General features: G+C 37.6%; 1 protein-coding gene across 8 annotated transcripts in view; it reads right to left on the reverse strand.

Moving 5' to 3' along the window:
- The window catches only part of LOC111862456 (longitudinals lacking protein), a 595,591-nt gene that overhangs the window by 82,483 nt on the left and 489,980 nt on the right, over positions 1-23,128 (reverse strand). The window contains exon 5 of one of the 8 annotated variants that reach the window (XM_023847886.2): positions 2,503-2,858. The exons of 6 other annotated variants lie outside the window; for them this stretch is intronic. In XM_023847886.2, the coding sequence (XP_023703654.1) occupies positions 2,518-2,858 (341 nt within the window). In that variant the 3' untranslated portion in view covers positions 2,503-2,517. Of the gene's footprint in view, positions 1-2,502; positions 2,859-8,248; positions 8,650-23,128 lie in introns of those variants that run through there. One more of the 8 variants, XM_023847893.2, reaches the window with a different exon arrangement.

The following is a 23,128-nucleotide window of genomic DNA, read 5'->3' on the forward strand; positions in this document are numbered from 1 at the left end:
TCCTCTTCTGACGACAGTTCAGGTCCTGTTTTTCCTGCCACCCTCTTCTTCTGTGTAACCGTCTTATTGTTTATCTCTGCATAATCCACATCCTCCATCACCACTTCTTCCCCTGCTTCGTCGTGTATTCCTACCTCTTCCATTGTATCTGCTTCCATTTCTAGGCCACTCATTTTATATTGTGAGAGTCCCCGGTCGGAAGCACGTGTGCTTCCGGCCGTTGTGTTTTTGCTCGAACCCCGCACTATACGTACTCGTAACTCGCGATAAGGAAACCAAAACTAATTCTGCAATATACGGACTCTTACTACTGTTGTCTAACACCACCGTATTAGAGTAAAAACCGCACTTTCTTCACAAAAAGCGAACGTAATAACACTTAACCTCACCCTATACACACCGATACCGTCGGAATCCACAATGTACATCACTGAGTTTGGAGCTTCTGTGCCATCTATGTTCAACATCAGTCACTATTCTTTCTTCATGTTCCTCTGTTGGACACTGCATGTTTCAACCTAACTGGCTATCTTCAGATGTACAGGTTGCTATGGTTAGGATTTTGCTGCTCACTGTAATGTAGCAGAATCCTTACCCACAACAACCTATATATCTCAAGATGGCCAGTTAGGCTGAAATATATAGTGTCCAACAAAGGAACATGAAGCAAGAATAGTGACTGATGTTGAACACAGATGGCACAAAAGCTACAAAGTCAGATGTATACAGTGCAACAGGATGCTGAAATATAACATTATCTACATCACTACTCAGATGTGAGGTTCTCACAGCATTGACAATGAAGCGCAGAGGTTTTAAAGTTTGGAAAGAGAAAAATGTTTTGGAGGAACATGACAAGTTTGATGGGTAAGCCAAACAAGCTTCTTCTGTGATTTTACTGTCTGATTCTGCTGGTTTCCAGCTTGGCTTACTCTTCAACCTTGAAAATGGAGGGTAATACATTTCTCTGAAACATCAAAAACTACACAGCATTATAAATCAGAAGTCTGCTATCTTTATGTCACTATCTGATGATGATGATGATGCATTCTAAATGATGTTCATACATTTACAACATTGCACAGCATGTTTAGAGTACTGTTAATTAATGGTCATAAAATAATTAAGATCAGTAGAAACTGTTTTACTTTTTATATACCTAAGAAAGAGGGGGCACATGGTAGTGTAGTTGGTTCAAGCACTATGCTATAAAGAAAGCAGTCTTCTGGGATTTGGCACTGTGTATATGTGGTGTTAACCGACGTTTCGGCAGAACGTGTCGCCTCCATCTTCAGGGTAGAAGGAAAAATATAAGAAATCTGCAAGCGAAGAGACCACGAGAACCGGTAAAAGAAGACTGTCTGCTTTTACCGGTTCTCACAGTCTCTTCGCTTGCGGATTTCTTATATTTTTCCTTCTACCCTGAAGATGGAGGCGATACGTTCCTCCGAAACGTCGGTTAACACCACATATACATGGTGCCAAATCCCAGAAGACTGCTTTCTTCATAGTCACCGCCGTGAAAGCCTCAAATCTTACATTATGCTATAAGTCAGAAGGTCATGGGTTAGATACCTGTTGAGTTCATTGGATTTTTTCACTTTACCTAATCCTTCCAGCTGCAATAAGGCCCTGGGGTCAATTCAACCTCTAACAGAAATGAATACCTGGCGGGCAGCCGGCATGTAAGGCTGTCAACCTCACTGCCATCTGTGGGCCAACTGCCTAGAAAATGTGGGTGCCTTGATGTCTCACAACCCTATGTGCCTTCACAGCCTGTTACAGGGATAACTTGACCTTTTATATACATAATAATGAAAGAAATAAGAGGATCTGTGAAAAGTGCCACCTCAGAGTGTTCCTTGGTTCAACTGTGCCGGAATACTAGCCCAGGTCAAATACCAACTGGTGTGTAAAAACAACCAAGAAGATTCTGATTTTAGGCTTCCATGGTAGTTAACTACTGATATTAAATCTGTTCTTGGGATGTCACACCTGTTCCTTACCAAAATAGAATGCTATATATATATATATATATATATATATATATATACAGTAACTCACCAACCTACACACTTCTGCCCTGAAGATGGAGGCAGCATACACCTCCAAAATGCTGGCAATATCATGCATATACACATTGTGTAACAAACCAAGTACAGAGTTAACTTGCATGGAGAAGATAAGATTTCAGTATTCTGAGATATGACACCATGTAGTCTTGAGGTTTGTAACAACCTACGAGACTGTACAGTGTCACAAGCCAGATTACTTTTAAAATGAGGTTTTCAACTTGAAAACCTCAAATTGCAACAGGAAAATATCTCACTGCACAGGGACAAATATGATGTCCTTCTGTCTGCTTGATATTTATGTGGAATTTCATACATAATAGTCAAGGACATGGAACATACAGGAATTTATACTTTTCATGATTTCACAGTGAAATTACAATTACATGATCAAATACAGAAATCACTACAATACATATTTAGTAACATACATTGCATGCATTTTTTACTGTTTCTTATATGGATCAATTTTATGAAGTAAAATCATATGCCTTGTGAGATTTCCCTTACGATGAGTCTTGTAATTACAAACACTGCAATGAAACTGGGGATCTTTGCCACACACAAACCGTAGATGATCAAGAAGCCCTTGTTTCCAAGTGTACATTTTCCCACATTTCTCACACCTGTATCTTCTCACTGGCTTTACAATTTCTGGCATCAGCATTTGGTTCTGTTCATATTGTTTCATTCCAAAATTTCCATCACTATTTGGAACATCATCCAGATTCCAAGACGCAGAGGCTCCAAAACTGAGGATATGTTCCAGTGGAGAAACATTCATGTCTGTAGGGAAAATTTTGTTCAATTAGTATTGATAGACAAGTTCTGGGAAGATCTTAGGCTCTACATGTGATCTACGTGTTTCCAATACAGCATATGTAAAACGTATTAATATCTAATTATAAAGTTCTGTGAAAAATTTCTGCAGACGCTGACTGCAAATTATACTTGGCAACTAAAATTATTCACATAAATAGACACATCTAAAACTCTATTCACATAAATAGACACATCTAAAACTCTGCATCATATACTGGCGTACTGCTAACTTTCCCTCATGAAACCAACGATCAAAACTATATTTCATGTGGTTACATGTTATTTTAACTTCTGGAAAAAATAGTTTAAACAAACCTTTAACATCATTACAGGCTACATAAGATGTATTACACATGTGTCACAAAATAAATAAGAAGAGACAATACTGGCAAACGTAAAGTTGTCCTTCGGCTTAATTAATTATGAACTGTGCTGTAAGATGTATGGGAGAACTGAGATACAACTTCATGCACAACCTCTGGCACATGATGAAGGGAAACTGTTGTTTTCACACGCTTGAGTGTATTTACCCCAGAGAATGAGCCTCTATTATTCTTTGACTAGGAGATCGGGTGAGCCCTGGAGACAGTCTGTCTGTAGCAACGCTGCTCCTGCCCCGTACTACTCCAATAGTCCCATCATAGCCTTGTCACCATAATAAGCTACCTCAACTTCCCCTCTAATGATACCATAGATAAACAGCTGACTTTAACATTGATATAAGAATATCAGAACTGAATGGCTAGAACATTTAGCAGGAGAAACCAGGGACAAATGTGAGATGCACAGCCAAACTGTAATACTGATAAGAGTTTTTGAATCCCAGAAACTGCGATGATAGCAGAATAGGCCAAACAGCATAAACCCATGAATAAAGATGACAGGCACTTCCACAAAATAAGGTGTGACTTAAACATGAATCCAAAATTAGTACAGTGGAACCCCCATTTAAAGTTCCTAACTTAAGGGTTCCCCTTAGTTAACGTTCCATTCATTCATCCCAAGTCAGTTACTTCAACGTTAAATTTCCTAATTTGAATGTCCAAATCCATTGTGCCCTAAAGAAACCTCCAATCAGGATTCCAATGTATTTCAATTAAAACTTGAACTGGAAGAAAAAGAGTGAACATAAAGAACTTAAAACCTCTGACAGGAACTTATTTACAAAATATAAGGAGTACCCATTCTTTGCTCAGAATATGGCTGCTTTCCTTGCCAGTAACAGAATACCAAAAACTTTAGAGAAAGAATAACATACAAATTAAGAAATAAAAGTTTACTTATGTACTAGAATATCATCCTGGAAATGGGGGATTCAAATCTTAACACAGAAACTCCACCGTAAGCCTTGCATATGAATTTAACATCTATAGCTACCATTTTTGTGTGTTTTTATCAGGTCTGTGGTAGGAAACAGGGAACAATCAAGAAATGGGGATTACATTTTTAAATATACTAAGATCTATGCACTCAATAGACAACTTTTTAAATGAAGCATCAACACTGATATCTCATAACAGATGTATTTTCTCATACTTCAGCCATTAGCAGTTTCAATATAAGTTTTCATTTTCAAAAGGTTATGATGGGTAACTATAATTAAACAGTAGCATTTCGCTCTTAATGAATTACAGTCACGGAAGAACTGTATATATTCAGACTGTGGTTTCATACACATTTTAAAATATCCCCATCCTACCTCTGAACTTTTTTTTTTTAATTTGCTTAGTGTGGAGTGGAGTCCAATTGGGTCCACTCAGCACGGCAGCCACTGATTGGCCTAATGTGCCTGCCCCGGGTGATTATGATGATGGAGAATTTGGTGGAATGAAGATTGGCAGGGGAAACTGAAGTACTTGGAGAAAACCTGCCCCAGCGCCATTTTGTGCACCACAAATCCAACTTGACCAGACCCGGGATCGAACCCAGGCCACTGCGGTGGGAAGCCAGTGACTAATTGCTTGAGCTATGGCGTGGCCTTTACCTCTCTACTTAATAAATGTGTGAAAGTTCCTTTTTGAAGCCAAATATGGCTACAGATGTGCTTTGTGAGTAGTTCAGAGAAGACAGCAATTATATGAGGCCTGAGCCGCTCACAGTGGTGACTATAGAGATTAATGTCTCTATTGTCATCGTGGAATTCCTCCAAAATGACAGCAGTGATCTACCAAGCTACATGGCATCACATCCTAGAAGATAGTAATCTTCAAGACACCAACCATTTCACTATTACAAAGTGTGAAGCATGAAATGTATGTTTCTAAGGCTGATTTACAATGTTGAAAAGGATAATCGAGGAGGAAACTATTATAGCATTTGTACATTTAATTCCCAATACAATGTAACAAAAATATGATAATATTCAAGTAACTAATATAAGAACTAGTTTAGGAACCTGCTATTCAATAGCAGACAAGATTTAATAACCTTAGTATTTTTCAAACCAAATTTATACACATTATGATTTTTCCAACACTGTGATATTTATTAAATTTGTAGTTTCTTACATACAATTCACAGATTATATTGGCTTAATCATCACTTGGTCTGTGTTCTTAACTATGAAACCGAATCCCACACTTCTGCCAGCAACCTGATGAACTGAGGTGCATCTGAGATGCTAACATATAGGATAGCACTTCTTTTAGGCATGTTCGCATTCCTGTAGAGCATATCTTAAAATCGCTTCTGTTTATATGATGCCAGAATTGCTATACTATGCACATATTTCCTAACTTATTTATTGCACATCTTCATTAAATAAATTTATAATAAATCTTAAATTCAAAGAGTTCTATCTTCTGTGACATAAAGCTGTGTAGTCTGCTGAAAGTCAGCAGACTTGCTACCTGGTTCATGCTGCTCTCTTGCCTGAAGGTGGAGGCAACATGTACCCCTGAACCGCCTATGACATACAATGGACTACATGGCGTTATATCCCAGAAGATGAAAATATATAACCACAGGTGTGAGAATGTCAAATCCTACAATCTTACATATTACTTAAAGTGATTAACCTGTGTGAACAGGATTATATGATCATAATTTTAATTTTATGAATATATTCCTTTTGCTACACTGTGAAGGTTATTTACTTTTATTAAATAGACATGATTCGACCAGATTTGCTTCAACATTCTAATCTCAATTCTAATCCAATGCTTTTCTTTCCTTAAAAATAAGGGAAGCAAAGCAAATGATAAATCCTTTTTTTTTTGCCTTCCTTAAAGGAATGGGGGGGGAAATAGGTACTGCGTGCTGCTGTGTAAGACACTGCACATGCATACTTGACAGATAATAATAAAAATTAAGGCAGTTTATCAGTACGCAACTATCAAAATCTGGTTCAACCCTTTTTCCTGGGTCAAGAGACATTGAATCTCACCTTTTATGGTGGGCCATTTCAACATAGGATTTTTGATCAACTCTCCGATTAATTCAAAATCTCATTCAAACAGTTCCAAAAACTTCAACTTCATGAAGAACATGCTATAATCTTTTAATTTCCAAATTGTTACACTTTGGATGTTTTCTTTCATGGTTTATGTAACGATGCTGTCAGTATCCAATGTAAAGCACTGAACAATGATGAACTGGAAAGGCATAGGAAGAGATAGACAAGGCCACTATTCTGATATATGTCTGGAGGGACTGGCCTCAGTAAGGACAGAAGATGTCCAGTCTGAAAGTCAAACTGGTCGTCTCCAAAACAGAAGTCACAAGCATTGTCACTTCAGATACTGCCTGAGACATGTCAGTGGCATTCAGAAAATAACGCTGAACTCATCATGAAGTCAGGCCAAGGTTAGGAGACAGGCACCTGAACTTTGGTGTGGTTCATATTTGAGCAAGGTAAGGAATTATGCAAATCCATAAAAAAAAAAAGCCAAAAACTAGTCTGGGAAACAAAATACTAGCTCAGGAAGCGAAGATAAAGGTCAGCTTGTCCCTATATCTAATTAAGCACCATGCCATGAAAACACATGGGGGAGTGGGGGTACAGCTTGACACATTAATCTTGACACTAGATGCTGTTTTATCTCCAGGGAAAGAGCCTCTGGGACCTACTGTAGGGCAGGCTGGGTGGGATCCACAGGCAATCTAAATGCTTTGGGGAAAAGAGAAATTTACTGTCCCTGCTGTGGATCTACCTCTGATTTAGAGGTTATCCAGCCCACAGACTAGCTGTAATACTGAATGATGCATCCTGGCTCCATGACCTACAGGGCCTGATTTCTATCTCTACATATAATGGATGCTCAAGATGAATATAACTGCTTCACACTAGAAATGTAATAGTGTTCTCTCCTATACATCTCATGGGTAGCACAGACTCACTAAAGGGCTGATTATTACTAGTAAATGCTTTACCAGTTGCATGGGTTAAATGGTTTGCTGATTTATATAAAAAAAATAAAGCTATCCCTGTACCAGGCCATGAAGGCCCATAGGGTAGTGAGAGGTCGAGGCTCTCACATTATCTAGACAATCAGCTCACAGATGGTGGTAAGGTTGTCAGCCTTATGCGCCGGCCGCCCTTTACTCCCCAGGAAAATTATTTAATTAATTCCTGGTACTCATTTCTGTTAGAGGCTGAGTCAACGCCAGGGCCATAGTGTGGCTGGAAGGATTAGGTCAATTGAAAAAATTCAATGACCTCATTGGGACTTCAACCTGCAACCTTCCAGCTTGTAGTATAGTGTCTTAACCAACTACACTACCGTGTGCCCCGCTGATTTATAAGGATGTATAACTTAAACCCACATATTAACAGAAGAACATGGACTGTGAGTCCTTGAGAACAGGGTTTTGTGGGGGATATTTGGACCTAAGCAGAGGAAGCTACAGGAATTTGGAGAAAACTGCATAATGGGGAACTTCATAATTTTTAATCTTTGCCAGATATTATTAGGACGGTCAAATCAAGGTGATGGATTTTGGCAGAGCATGCAGCATGCATGAGAGAGAAGAGAAATACATGAGGTTTTGGTATGAAAATTTGAAGAGACCGTAGATGACAGGACAGCATTAAATTATAATATTAAAATCTATCTTATAGAATGAGGATGGGATGATGATGATGGGAATCATCTGGCTCAGGACAGGGACCAACTGTGGGCTCTTAGTGAACATGGTAATGGAAGTTTCTGGTACCATAAAATGTTGGGAATTTGACTACAGCAGTAAACATAGCTTCTCAAGAAAGCTCTACCCCATTCAGTTATAGGTTATAGCATCAATAAGGAATATGCATAAGAAAAATACACCAGAATAACTATATCTAGCAGAAGCAAGCATTGAACTGTGTTCCCAGTCCTTATCCAACTGCATGCTACAACGGACAGTAATGAATATTTCATACAATCTGTAACATACATGACCAGCATACTAATTAGCTTCTCAGTTTCTATGTTAAGTGTCTACACTGACTGTGTCTATACAGTAAGCTTGTGGAACAGCGCCAAATGTCTAAGCAGATTCCCTTTTTGGCATGTTCTATGTGAACACATGTGGCAACAAAACTGTGGTTCTTTGCCACACTCAAATCGCATATGATTTCGTAAAGAGCCCTTCCATTTATACTTTTTTCCACACTTCTCACATATGTATCGAGGTGGTAAGTGGTCTTGCGGAGGGGAGTCACTTGCAACCGTGACTGATGGCAGAGGCTCAACTTCATTTTCTTTAATCACATAATGCACCCTTCTCCGTGGCGATCTCCAAGCCTGAATAGCTTCCGGTGTTGTGGATTTACCTAGTGGAAAGGAAAACAGATAACTTGTTAGTCTACACACATTATCATACACATTGTTAAACATTTATCTGCTAATGCTGTCAATAACTCAGCGTATACAGCACCATAGGATCAAACGGTTCGGAGATACTGAATAATTCATTATAAAGGACACAGAAATAAGTAATCGTGGACTAATGACTCAGCAAAAGCATATGAAACCTGTGAGGACAGGCAATATCCCCACTGGGATTCAAGCTGGGCACCTCCAAAACACAAGTCAGAAGCATTACAGCTCAACACAACTGACTCGGTTTTCATGTAGAGGCCGATTACAGGTTGTCTGTTCTTCTGTATTATACTTTCAAGTAATATCACTGAAATTCGTATTTTAAAATTCTTTTCTGACTTATTTTCTTTAGCTTAGGTCGTTTATCCAAGGAATCCATCCAGGTCTGAGGCTTTGTGTTCATTTTCATAACAAAGTAATTTTTTATGGTGAGGAATTGTAAGCCCCACGCCCAACCTCCAAGCTGGAGGACCACCCCTTGTCGGCTGTCCGTGACTGCTTATTCAATATATTCGCAGCTTCCCTCCAAAACTGGAGGGCGTCTCCTCCATCCGCAACCTGAGGACACGCCATGCCGTGGTGACAAGCGAGTAGCTGCAGAATTGGCAGCTCCTCCAGAAGGGCTCAGCTAGAAGTAAGTCAGTAATTTCTGACTTATTTGGTACACCAGTGTATTCTGAAATCGTGCAGCTGCCATTATCCAGAAGACAATATGCACAATACATTTACTTTTTCATATGCATTTCAGACTGATACAATAAAAATATCTCTTGCACATTCACGAGAATCATTTGAGAGACAGGGAGACTTAATTCAAGGACAAAATTGGTAGGTTGCATAGCAAGTACAAGCAAGCAGTAAAGGAACGATATTTTGAAACAGAAAACCCTAAGAGAAGAGACAACCTAAGTTCAGATCAGAGGATAATACTTGAATGTATCTTAGTGCAATAATGCACAGTGGTGGGCTTGTGTGAACAAGGGGATGAACATCTACATTCCATAGGCGTATGAAGTTCCTGATCAGGAGAGGAAGCACCCAATTTTAAGGTTCAAATACTTCATTTTATAATCCCCAAGTTGCAGAATTTTATGCTATAGGTTTGTTAGTCCTCCACTGAATCCCCAGTGTGAAGGGCAACCCTTTGTTGGCTGTCCATAACTCTTATTCTCAGACACCTTCAATTTTGGAATCTATCTCTGCCATCCACAACCTGAGGATGTGCCATGTTGTGGCGACAAACGAACTACTTATGTAATGGAATAGCAGGACTTGTGGTCACACATGAGTGGCCATGTAACTCAAGATCACATGACTCAAAACGCTTGTCTTTCCTTTGGTTTCACTGTCTTTAATTCTGAATTAAAAGTTATTAACCTCAATCTATTAATTTTAGTCATTTAAAAGACCTTATTCTCCTCAGCATTACTGGGTTTTTGAACTTTGTCCATTTTCTTGATATTCTTAAAAAAAAATCCAAAAACCCAGTAACCCTGAGTGTCATACATCATCATCCAAACCCTTTAGAATCTACCTAATTCTACTGTTTCAGGAAAATGACAATTTTTTTGGTCCTTCCCGAGAAACTGGAAGCATACGAAGTTACATGACTGTTAACATGAAATCATGCAAGCAAAATCAAGTAACTGAGGGGATATCTGCACTGTCAAGCCAACTTTAATGAAGTCCACTGTTGCCATCACAAGAACAGGGTTCTAACAAAGAGCCACATTCTGGGGTCCACAGTTGCTCCACATTTATTGAGGCATAACTCATGAAGCTCATACAGTCTCTTTTAATTCAAAAAAATATTGTAGAGTATTACCCTCAAACATTAAGTGCACTGAGTAGTTTTGGCACTGGGACTCAGCAGTTCTGCCATTCATTGTGGAGTTTTACACGGAATGGAAAGTAGAAAAGTCAAACTCCAAAATGAGAAGCAAATGCCAGTTCCTCTCTGCTATTCCTTTCCCTAACAGGCATTACTCCAATATCAGTAACTTAACATTAGAGGAATCATGAAGTCCTTACTCCCATCAACACAGAGTGTGAATAGGAGTGATGGAACGCCCTCTCAATTCTCAATTATATGGAGACTCCCACTTAAAGTTTCTCTGGTGAACAGTGGACTTGAAACCTAAAGTGAGGAACATTAAATGGGAGTGCAACTGTAACTACAAAACCCTTTCACTGAACTCAATTATACGCTCCATATAAGAGGCAGAATCCCTTGCTTTTGAAGTCAGAAATATGTTGTGAATGAAACCCCTTATTCAGTTAATACTCAAGGGTATTAACATATAATAGTTTGGTTCACTTGCACATAGCAAACGCAACATTATGTATGAGCCTCCTCACTTTTATTGAAATTATACAGCTTATCTACAGTTTTAACATAAAATATGTAAAAATTACAACAGTCTAGTTAGAAAGTACACTTGATCCTCAACCTGCAATGTTATAGAGCCCTGCTTTTGTAAGTCAAAGTCATTCTTAAATAGAAACATACTTTCTTCCCCCAAAAGAAAAGTCATTAGCAGTACCTGAGTACCTACAGTTATGAACAAAGCCAACCTAACCTATAATACTGCAATTAGTTTATCTTAAAAATGATTATTAAAGAGCACATTACACACGAACTGACAAATCACAGAGAATATTAAAGAGAATAAAAATGAGCAGATCTTTCAGTTGGTATGACAAGTACCACAAGTATTACATGTTATCACATAATAAATATAATGTTAAATATAACATCCTTAAATCCACGTAAATGAACCCAAGATGAACTTTTTAGAGAAATATATTGCATTCATTGATGTTGTGTAATTAATACACCAAACTCTAAATTCAAGCATTACAGCTGGCAATTAAGAGTTGTCAAAACAAAAGTAATCACCTTGACAATGAAGAAAATAAGATCATAATTATTCCATACTAAAGTGTAGTTAATGCCGGTCATGGTAGCCGAGCAGTCTAAGGCATGCACTGTCTTCGCTCGCTCGGAAGCCAGGATCGTGGGTTCAAATCCCATTTAGGGCATGGATGTTTAGTTTGTGTGTGCGTTTTTCTGTGTTTGTGTACAGGTAGAGGCGTTGTGACGAGCTGATCACCCGCCCAAGGAGTCCTACCGAATGTGTAAGATCTAGAAAACTGAAGTTCATGGAGAAGTTCATGGAGGTAGGCCTAGGCCCACTGGGGCTGTAGCGTGAAGGGAAAAAAAAAGTGTAGTTAATGGTATGAAGTGAAGTGTGCATATTGCTAAACAGTGACTAAAAGGTCTACTGAGTACAGCCCTTATGCAAAACATAACACAAAATTCACATAATGATTAACAACACTGATATTTATAAGGAATATTAACCAAGTACAAAAGATGTAAATGAAAATTAGATGCATTTCATCACTTCAAGGTTAGTAATAGTTAATCAACATTACATAACACAAAAAAATCAATTAGGCATCTCCTATAGTTTATTAATTTACATATATTCATATTATAAATCAATGTAAACTCACCCCTGGAACTTCTAAATAAAACAATGAGTCCAAAATTACCACTTTCAAATAAACTATTTACAGATGACTCACTTTATTTGCAACCCAAAATTAATTTCTTACATTTATCTCCAGTTTCTTGAGGTTAGGGGGAAAAAATATGTACTTTCCAGCTAGATAATAAGACAAGTTATGAAGATTACTGTCACTGTGTTGTGATGCTGTGTAGTCAGTTAGAATGGTACCAACATTTTGATGAAAGTATTTTACCTAGAACATGGAGGCAGCAGGTTCCTCCAAAATGTTAGCAACAACTTACCAGGCTACGTGTCACATTCCAGAATACAGTTATCTTCTGTCTAAAATTAGGGTATATTCTTTAGTACAGAAAATATAGTATACATTCCTGATTAATTTTTTTACTTCAGTGAAATAAAACTTTATGAATAATACAGTATTTTATTAAACTACCTAACAATGCACTTCAAAACATGAACGGAATAAAGATATATAGCGAGTACAAATTTTAGATAAAAGCACACTGAACAGTGTTAACCCACCAATAAGCGCCATAGCTGAAGCAGTTAGTCGCTGACTTCCCAATGTGGTGGCCCAGGTTCGATCCTGGGTCTGTCAAGTGGGATTTGTGGTGGACAAAGTGGCACTCAGGCAGGCTTTCTCCAAGTACTTCGGTTTCCCCTGCCAATCTTCATTCCACCAACTGCTCCACAATCACTCTCACCTATCATCTGGGGCTGGTACAATAGGCCAGAAGTGGCCACAGTACAACGGACTTAGTCCCACCCCACTAGCAATAAAAAAAAACACCAATAATTTTTATGACACATGACTGGCCACCCTGTCCAAACAACCTTCCTGTTTCCAAAACATTTTGTAACTTGCACTTAGATCTTTTCCTTCTGCAAAGTATTTAACAATGCTTTCAGTATCAAGACTATACAGCATCAGATGGTGGGATGACTTCCTATTACAGCAACATTTCAGTTCCAACTTGGACATCACAAGTCTAGAAACATTCGTACCTAGCAATAACAGAAACACTGTGGAATCTGAGGTTCTCACACCAGTGGCTATGGAGAGGGCTATCTTCCGGGATATAATGTCATACAGTACACTGAAATTCAACTGACATTTAAGAAAAACATATCGCTTCCATCTTCAGGGTTGAAAAAATAAGCTAAGCATGAAAGCAGCTTTCCACCTGCTTTCTAGCCATTCATTTTACATAGAAACTCATACCTAACACCAATTTAATTCAATATTCAATAAGTTGTATATAAGTAAACAGTAAGAAGTATATACAAAATATAGCCACTTAATGGCTTATGTATGTAAACTAGGAATATAGTGATTTAACACTAGGACAATGACAGGAAATACTGAGACAACACCATGCACTACAATTCAATAATTGTGTATCTAATAACACCTGAAGATGACCCTTTGAGGGTCGAAACATGTAGTGTGGTTAGAATTAATAAACATTTCTTGTGTTGATGGTTGAACTTGTAAAATTAATATTATTAGTTGTATTCATGCAACAGGATGCAAACAATAAAAACATATCCCGGAGAAATACTGTTCAAGGCGGGTTCTCATTTTTATTTTGAATCAACTACTCAGGTGTTCTAGAAGGATTTTCATACACAGACACCTGAACCTTATGACACAGTGTCAAATGCCTGATAAGATTGCCCTTCTGATGTGTCCTGTATGGACATATAAAGCAGTGGAAACCTGGTTCTTGACCACATTCATCACGCACGTGGTTACGCAGTGAGCTCTTCCTTTGGTACAACTTCCCGCACTTGTCACAGACGTAGCCAGTGGGTAGTGAACTGAGGCTCCATGCCCCAGTTATATTGAAATTACAATCATCGACATATACTGCAGGAAAAAATGAGAGCAAAACAGGTATTAGCACATACCCTCAAGGAGTTAAACATCGTGATAAATACCAACAGAGCAATGATGGTAAGTCTGACAAGTTGAAAAATTCAAGACAATAAAATTAAGTTCTTCTTGATCATCTGTAACGGTAAAAGGTAAAGTTGTCCCTGTGCTTAACTATGCCATGAAGGCATATGGGGGAGTGAATGTATAGATCCACATTTTCTTGATTTCAGCACTAGCTGGAGGAGAGTGGTCAGCTTCATGTCCTGGCCACTTTACCCCCAGGGAAAGAGCCCCAGTACCCATTGGATAGGAGGTTGGGTGGACCCCAGAGTCAGTCTGGACGATGTGGAGAAGAGAAAATTCTTGACCTTACTGGGAATCAAACTCTGACCTCATGGTTGTCCAGCCTGTAGCCAGTTGCTATACCAACTGTGCTATCCTGGCTCCTCTTGGTCATCTGTAATACATTTAAATAAACAAACTCTGATAGAGACATTCTTTCGGGTTTAGACCAACAGTAAACTCAATTCCAGTGTGACAACCTGTCTGACAGCTTCGAAATTCAGTCTAAATAACTTCACCCTGGCAGATTGTTGTAAGCCAAAATATATTTACCTTAAAGGCTTGATGTTAAGCAGATCTTAAAAATAAATTTCTGAGAGTAAACTTAAATTCCAGTACATTTAGATTAATACTTGTTTAAAAATTAATCTTTCTGGGTCTGTTACCAATGTTTTGGAGAAACTTTCTGTCTCCAATATGAGACAAGTCTTCTATATGCAATGGTTACCTTTGAAAAGTTGGTAACAATCCATTAGACTACACAGTGCCATGTCCCACACAAGGGTAACCTTTACAGTCATTGTTCTTCTAATAGTTCATACTTAAGAAAATGTATGCTGCTGAAAAAATATTTGGTATTATCTTCTGTCACTTTCTGTGAGAGCTTGCTCCATTTTCACAGCAACCAGAAGATCTACATTAATCCTCCAAACCCTGAAAATCTAAATGATGTATAAATTAGATCATGCCTCACAGGAAACGCACTACGTCTCCACTACAAACACCAACAGGTTAATGCTGTACAGGGAAACAATCCTTTTTATTGTGTGAACCATACATATCACACATATATACACTGTGTACAGAAAATTCAGTTTCTTTAAAGTTAAAGATGGTGGTACAAGTGCTAACCACTGGGATTCAAAGAGCTAACAGTCTGGAATGGGTTAGCCCAGGTTAATTGACAGATTTCTTACTTATGCCTAGCCTGCAATGTAACTGAATGAAGATGAGGTTATAAAAATTAAAAATACATAAAGTACATACTGCAAACATAATGCTAATGAAGTCAGTCATAATATTTCAAGTTTGAATAAAGCATACATAACCTATCACAAATACTTTTCAATAACAGAGAAGATCTAAAAATTGAAATGGATACTAGATACTAATATAAAGCATACAGTGGGAAACCTCATAAATTACAATTAGTTTCACAAATAAATACAAAGAAATAAACTGACTAAATCATTATCTTTCAATCTGTAATTATACGCTCATATCAGATTTTCAATTTTCATATTACCTCCACCCATAAAATAAGCCACACTGCTTTATTCTACTTTCAGAATATTACACTTACCATACAAGAACTCTTATTCACTGCATATCTAGGATATTGGGTAGTACAACAGGACTAATGCCAACAATTGCAAATCTTCAATTTACTTGACATATCTGATACAGAGCAATTAAGATTTATCACAAATTTATTAACCCTATCTGGGAGATGGCAGACTATACTTAAAATGAAAAAGGAACCAGTCAGACCTGAAACTAATGATTTTCAGAACACAACAATACAAAGATTGTAGTGTTATTTGAAGAATCAAAGACAGGATATATAGTACTTCAACAACTAACAGCATCCTTAGTTCCCATCTGCTCCATTTGGGCAGACAATGAAGTCATCATCTCCAGCATGAATGAGGCACAGGGAGCATGTGACCCTATGTATAGGTCTCACAGTGGGCGTAAGAACGAGTGTGTGTGTGAAGCATGGAATTATGCAGCATGAATGGTGACGTAAATGTATGCTGATATGTCCCAACAGATTAAGCATACAATGCACCTAAATAAACATCAACAGTATGGACATGACGGAAATGCTAGACATCACACGCACTGTGTACTTGCTCTATTAGGCTGGGGCCACACGAGCGCACAAAATGTGTCTGTTGTAGAAATAAACAAGAGAGGCAAATGCTACGCTTTCTTCTGGCTCCATTGCAGACAGAAAACTACACACCACAGTCTGCAACTGTGTGGTGTCCTCAGCAACGTCTGTCATAAAGTACGTTCGTTGCAACGAACGTACTTCGTGCGCTCGTGTGGCCCCAGCCTTACACTTACATTTCACTTCTGAAGAAGTCTACATTTATAGGCCATTATTGTGTCTTGTTTCCTTATACAGAAGAAACAAGTTTATAGCATGTAACACATTAATTAAAATTATTTTATTCATTATATCACAGAAAGTGGACTATACATGAGATTCAACAAATAACTGGACTGATTACACAACTCCTCGCCCCTAAAATAAGACCAAACTTCAGTAAATTTGGCAACCTTCAAAACATTTGCCATCTGAGACTTCAGATTCTCACAGGAGCAAGTACTATGATTGTGGTCTTGTGGAATGTGATGCCATATAGGTTGGTATATAGGTACCAAGTATTCAAATTCTTCACTCTTCTACCCTGAAAACTGAGGCAACAGGTTCCTCCAAAACACTGGTACCTATCTACCAAACTACACACCATCACTCACCAGTGTCGCCAGCTGATGCATAATATCATCTGTCTGGTTATCTGTCTCATACATACATTCAAGTTTCTGCTGTATCTACTGGGTGCAAATAGATTTCAGTATTCAAAACAATAATATTTTGAATAATTAAGCAAAAACTGTAAGAAATTGCATCGTTATGAAAACTCCAGTTCAAACTTAATCCACCATTAATTTGTAAAAACATACAAAATTTCTCATAGCTCTTCCTGAAGAATTAAAAAAATAAATGTCTGCAAATACATTCAGAAAAAAAAGAGCACATTACACAGTGACAAGTAAAATACAGTATATCCAATAGAAACATAATTTACTCTAGAATATATGATTCTAAAATTTGCATGAAAAGTTATGCGCATTAGTCCCATGATCCAATCTTTATTTAGTGTAACTGCCTGAATATAAAATAAACCAGGTCTGAAAAACATTCTTCTCAGACAAACTTAAGGAAGGAATGCAAACATTGCCTGCTGAATTTCTCACAGGGATTGACTGTTTTAAGTGAGAGTTAACCTTTTGCCCAGAAGATATATTAATTATTTGGAACACTTACATTTTGGAAATAAATTCTCAATACAGAAGTATTGAAAAATATTATCCCCTGGGATGCAATGCTGTGTAGCTCAGTGGAAGTTTGCCAACGTCTCAGAGGAAAATACTGCTATCATTTCTGGACTGAAGAGTAAGTCAGGCAACCACCAAGTTTGATTAAAAAAATCTGTTCCTTCAAAACATGAATGAACTTCTACTGACTATATATCACATCCCAGAATACAGCACTCTTCATAATCACCACTGTGAGAATCTCAATTTCACCTCAGAAATCTCAATCTCTCGTCGTCACCAAAAAAAAAAAAAAAAACTAGCATGTTACAATGTTTCACCTTGCCCCCATGAAGTGAAGATACAGACCAAAATGCAAATATGGAGACCAAAAGGGACATCATATGAATGTGATGCTGCTAAAAATGAAAAAAGTACTTGCATGCAAGAACACACACGTGAACACTGTTCTTAACATTTCTTGACTGGTTGAGACTGTTCTATAAAAACTGCACGTACTCAGGGTGGACTTGTAAAACGTGACGTTTGAGGTTCTCTTTCCGTTTAGTTCTCATAGTACAGACGGGGCACTGTAGTCGAGGTTCTTGCCCACACTCCCGCCGCTGGTGTGCTGTCAAATGTTTAAGCCAACGGTACGAACGGCCACAGCCATGACAAGGAAAGTCTCTCATCTTTTGTTCACTTGTAAGACCATGCGCTGAATTGGCAACATTGCAATACTTCAGAAACGTGTCTGCTGTCCATGTCTGTCTCATGCCACTGTTCATGTCTTCGTTTCTTAACATACAAACATTAGACCATCTTTGGAATCCTGAAATGAAAGAAGACAAACTGAAGTGTTGTTCCATACCTGAAAATCCATTATGTTACTGGGCACACCTACAAACCTCAATTTCAAGTTTCTCCTCTATGCCCTTCACTGCCTACTGTACATTACACAGTGTTAAGGGACAGATTTCCATTCTTGGATGGTCACCCCACATTATGGTCGGCTAGTCTGTCAGCATTTTGGAGAAAGCAGCAGACTTCATTTCATAGCAAAATGACTGACATGTGACACAGTCCTTAGGTGAACAATACTCAACCATGGAGCATGTTCTGATTGGTGAATCCCAAATTATACAAACTAATGGCAATACATTTTGAAAGTGGGATATTTTTAGTATCCACACCTGAATCTTAGAAATGTGTTAGAATGATGGTGCCAGAGATGACAGGATCACTGAAGTTAGGAGAAACAAGATAGGGAAAGTACTTATAATGTAACAATTCTGGAGCATTTGATCTGTACTGTTTAATTACCTCAATAATGGTTATGAGTTTTGAGGTACTACACTATAAGCTGGTAGGTCACCGATTTGATTCCTGATGTCTTTGGATTTTTCAACTGACTTAACCCTTCCAGCAGCACTACAGCCCTACAGTCAACTCAGCCTCTAACAGAAATTAGTAAAGGACTGCTGGTATGTAAGGCTGACAACCTCACCTCTATCTGTGAGCCAGCTGTATAGAAAATGTGGGAGCCTCAATGTCTCACAACCCTATGGGTCTCCATGATCTGATACAGGGATAGATTTAACTTTAATGGCTATGATCTAGGTACACTGGGCATTAAATATGTTTTAATTTACTCTACATTTGTTCAAAAAATGTTCTCCTTGAAAAATATTTTATGGGTTATGCCCGAGATGTAGAAAGAAATGCATGTATGTCTTCACATGAAGTTCCTGTTATTGTCTCATTTTAACCCCAAGTGGAACGTCTTGATGTTGGTAAAACGGCCCTGCCCTGCAGTCCTTAACTTGTTATACATGGACAGACAAATGATAGACTGACATGGAGAAGCTAAGAGGCATGTTTGTTAGTATTTTTCTGTTTTAAATGTGCTAAAACATGATTCTTTATGGGTCTAAATTCATGTTTCAGAAAACAGTACTCACTAATAAATAATGTTCATAAAGGCTGGTGATGAACATTAGAGCTTCCATTGGTCTACATATACTTCCATGAACCATTATAAAATCTCCTATAGGCTTCAGGTAGAAAACTACAAATATGAAGAACTTGGATGCTGTCAGTTGAACAGCCCTGGAAAGGAGACTGAAATGCTGATGAAGCTTTGGTATACAAACCCTACTTCAACACAGTGTTGTCATCTACAACTGGAAACATGGGTCTCAACAAATCATTACAATTGTTAAGATGCTTAAGTACTAATTTTAAGATGCTATGTCAGACTTCACTTTATTCCTAACCTAACCCTCAAACATCATAAAAATACAAGGATGACAAATTCTCAGCTCAAACCTTCAACCCTATGATAAGATCACAGAATATTTCTTCTTGATGCTGCAGCATGATATCAGCTCCAACCTTCTCCAGTCAAAGATGGATTCTATTCCAACCATATGCAAGTTTTATTAAGGGGAATCAGTCTAGTAGGGGGCCTCTACACGAAAACAGAAAAACATGAACAAGCATTTACCTAAGGAGGATACAAGTAACTTATTATTACAATGCTGCTTTAATTGCCAAGATTATTGTAAGATGACAATGAACAGAGAACATGTAAGAAATTTTTTTAAGGAGATGGTCACGGGCTTTAAAAGAGACCATGAGAAATCAGTAAAACTGGACTCCAAGAAAAATTCCAGAGCATTACTGCTAAATAAACTTACTTTACTACAAAGGGATGTGAGCCCATGATTCCACTGTTTACTGAGAAAAGTTATGGATTTATTCATGAAAGAAGAGATTTGAGGTTCTTATATGAGTGAAGATGTACACTGTGATCTTCTGGGTTATGACCACATGTTGTCCTGTATGTAACTGTCTACTGCCTCCAATTTGAGGCTCTTCTGAAAAAACTTCAATTACAATTACAATTACAATTAGAAAACAATCTAATTCATGCCACTTTATAAAGAAACTATATATACATGGGAAACCATATTAGAGATAGAAAATTATATTTTAAGGTTTAGCTGTGATATTAATCACAACTTTCTTTTCAATTAAGGAAAGTGCAAGATGTTGCATATGTGTGTCTATATAAACAGTGATGATATTGACATAACTGCCTAGAGCAGAAACTCTCAAAACTATGAATGGTTCAATCTTACTGGTATACAAAGAATGGATATGGAAAAATAATACAAACACAGTTTACAGTACTGATACCTCAGTATGTACAAAGAATCACCCTTAATAAGAAACAAAAGGAAAAGCTGTAGTAGAACACAACCTGTTGAATGTAGACATTCTGGAGTATTCCCCATATGAGAAAAACATTTCCAATGCCAATAAACAAACATATATTGACAGTAATATTAGAATTCTTCACAAATAACATATCACTGCTTACATAAAACATAATTATATTATCAACATATGTTATTTTACATGTATGGAAATAACATCAAATTTTTAGAATGTGAAAAACTATAAACTTCATATAAAAGAAACCATCACAGAGCCCACAAACTGCAAAAAAATACAGAGTTATTTAATATATTTTGTCAATTAAATCACAACTCAAAGTAATTTCTTCATGCCTCATCCTGTGTATTTAAAAACAAATAACATACAAGACTAAATTATCTGCAGAAGTGAAGTTAATTTATCACCTGAAACATGTCAGATATATCAGTTGTCACGATGAAGTACAGTGTTTTTGAATGTAGTGCCATAAACTCTGGTTGATCATTACCGTTTCAGAGGAACCTTCCCTCTCAGTCTTTAAGGTAGAAAAGTACACTCTCCAAAACATGGTATCAATGTATGTGGTGACAGGGCTGTGACCACAACTGTGGCCCCAAGCAAACTAATAGGAGTAAGAACAGTAAAAAGAATATTTGTCCCTTAAAAGGGCCATTTTCAGGCGGGAGAGTGATTGGGGATTGTTACATTTGAGGTTCTCAGCAGAACCCCCATTTTATGTTCCTTCATTTAACATTCAATTTGAATGATCCAAAGCCAATAACCTCAAAAGTTAAATTTCCTCCATTTTAATACTAAAATCCACTGTTCCAGATTAAAACTTAAATGTAGGTTTTAGAAGGCAAATGAAATATCTGTTGCCCAAGGCACAAACAAAAGCTGGGTTCCCCATCTCCTTCTGTCTAGCTGTTTGTCACTGAACTATGCAGCAATGTTGTGTGGCCCTCATTCAAGGATTCTTTGGACAAGAGTTGATTTGTACACTAAACTGAAGAGAACCTTGGAGGCAATTTAACACTGCAAACTGATTTGGGATCATACTGAAAGTGAATGTTACAGGAGGGGGGGATTTTAATCTAAGGAACTTTAAATAGGGATTCCACTTTATATATGAAAACGTTCTGTGGTAGTTACTACATAAGCTATACTGAGGCTTTACTGTATTTTCTTCAGTCCCTCCAAGCATCTGATGCATAAGTATCTTAAAAACTACATCAAAACTGTTCTTTCCACATTTCACTATACTCATCTTAATCTTCTCCCAATTTTGCATTCATTACTTAAGTTGAGTTTTCCAAGAAACACCACCATGAAAAGGCATGTATTCTCTGATCTGACTGAGAGTATACAGTTATTTCACCTGAATGCACACTCACAGAAAGAACTCGCTGTACAGTTATGTTATCAAATAAATACAGCAGATGCATAAATTCACACACTGTTGTAGCTAGAAGAGAACAGAGTCTGATCCCAGTTAATCCTTCGGCCCCAACAGCTCTGCCATTAGTTTGCTTCCCAGCCCACTTTTTGCTCATGATCTGTACAAGTTAAAGATACTGAAAAATGTAGCTACATGCACTATCTAGTGGCAGAAGATGAAACTACATGTCCAAAGTGCTTTCACGAAGAGAAATTATCCAATTTTCTCAAACAAACAAACTACTGTACAGTAGTTGAGACAGAAAACCCATACACAGCCTCAATCATTTACAGGAGTGAAAGTGTTAGCAATATTACATCTACAGGACATGCTGCAGATGGTTAGTTGCCAGCTTCTTGTTGTGGCAGTCTTAGTATGTCCCTAGGTCAAGTCATGTGGGATTTGCAGTAGACGAAGCGGCACTCGGAGCAAGTTTTCTCTGAGTACTTCAGCTTCCCTTGCCAATTCTCCTTCCACCAAATGCTCCACTTTAATTACTCATCCTATCAACACTGTATAGTTTCAAAACTTATAGCATCATTAAATAACAAAACAGAAAATAACATCTTTATATAACCTCCTTGTCATCTGAAGCATATGAGTTTGCTCCAATGATAATACTTCCACTAAACCAGAGATAACGATATTTACTCTTACATTTCTGTATAAGAGACACCTGAACTGTTAGGCTGTTATAAATAACTGCAGAGAGACAATGTCCAACAGTAATTAATTATAATTTCTGTAACTATCATTAAGTCCCTTTATGATATTAAAACAATAAATGTAAATTAATGTTTCTGTAATGTTGGCTATGTCTTCTAATAAGAGGAAATAATGGATGAAACATGTAAAGGCAGGAGTTTTACTTATTCCTAATAAATCAGTTATACGTGATGGACTGCTACTATTTATTTCCTCTTACATATTTTATCATTTGTGATGATAACCTCCTGCTGAAG

Source organism: Cryptotermes secundus, unplaced genomic scaffold, assembly GCF_002891405.2.
Source record: "Cryptotermes secundus unplaced genomic scaffold, Csec_1.0 scaffold816, whole genome shotgun sequence".
NCBI classification, from domain to species: domain Eukaryota; kingdom Metazoa; phylum Arthropoda; class Insecta; order Blattodea; family Kalotermitidae; genus Cryptotermes; species Cryptotermes secundus.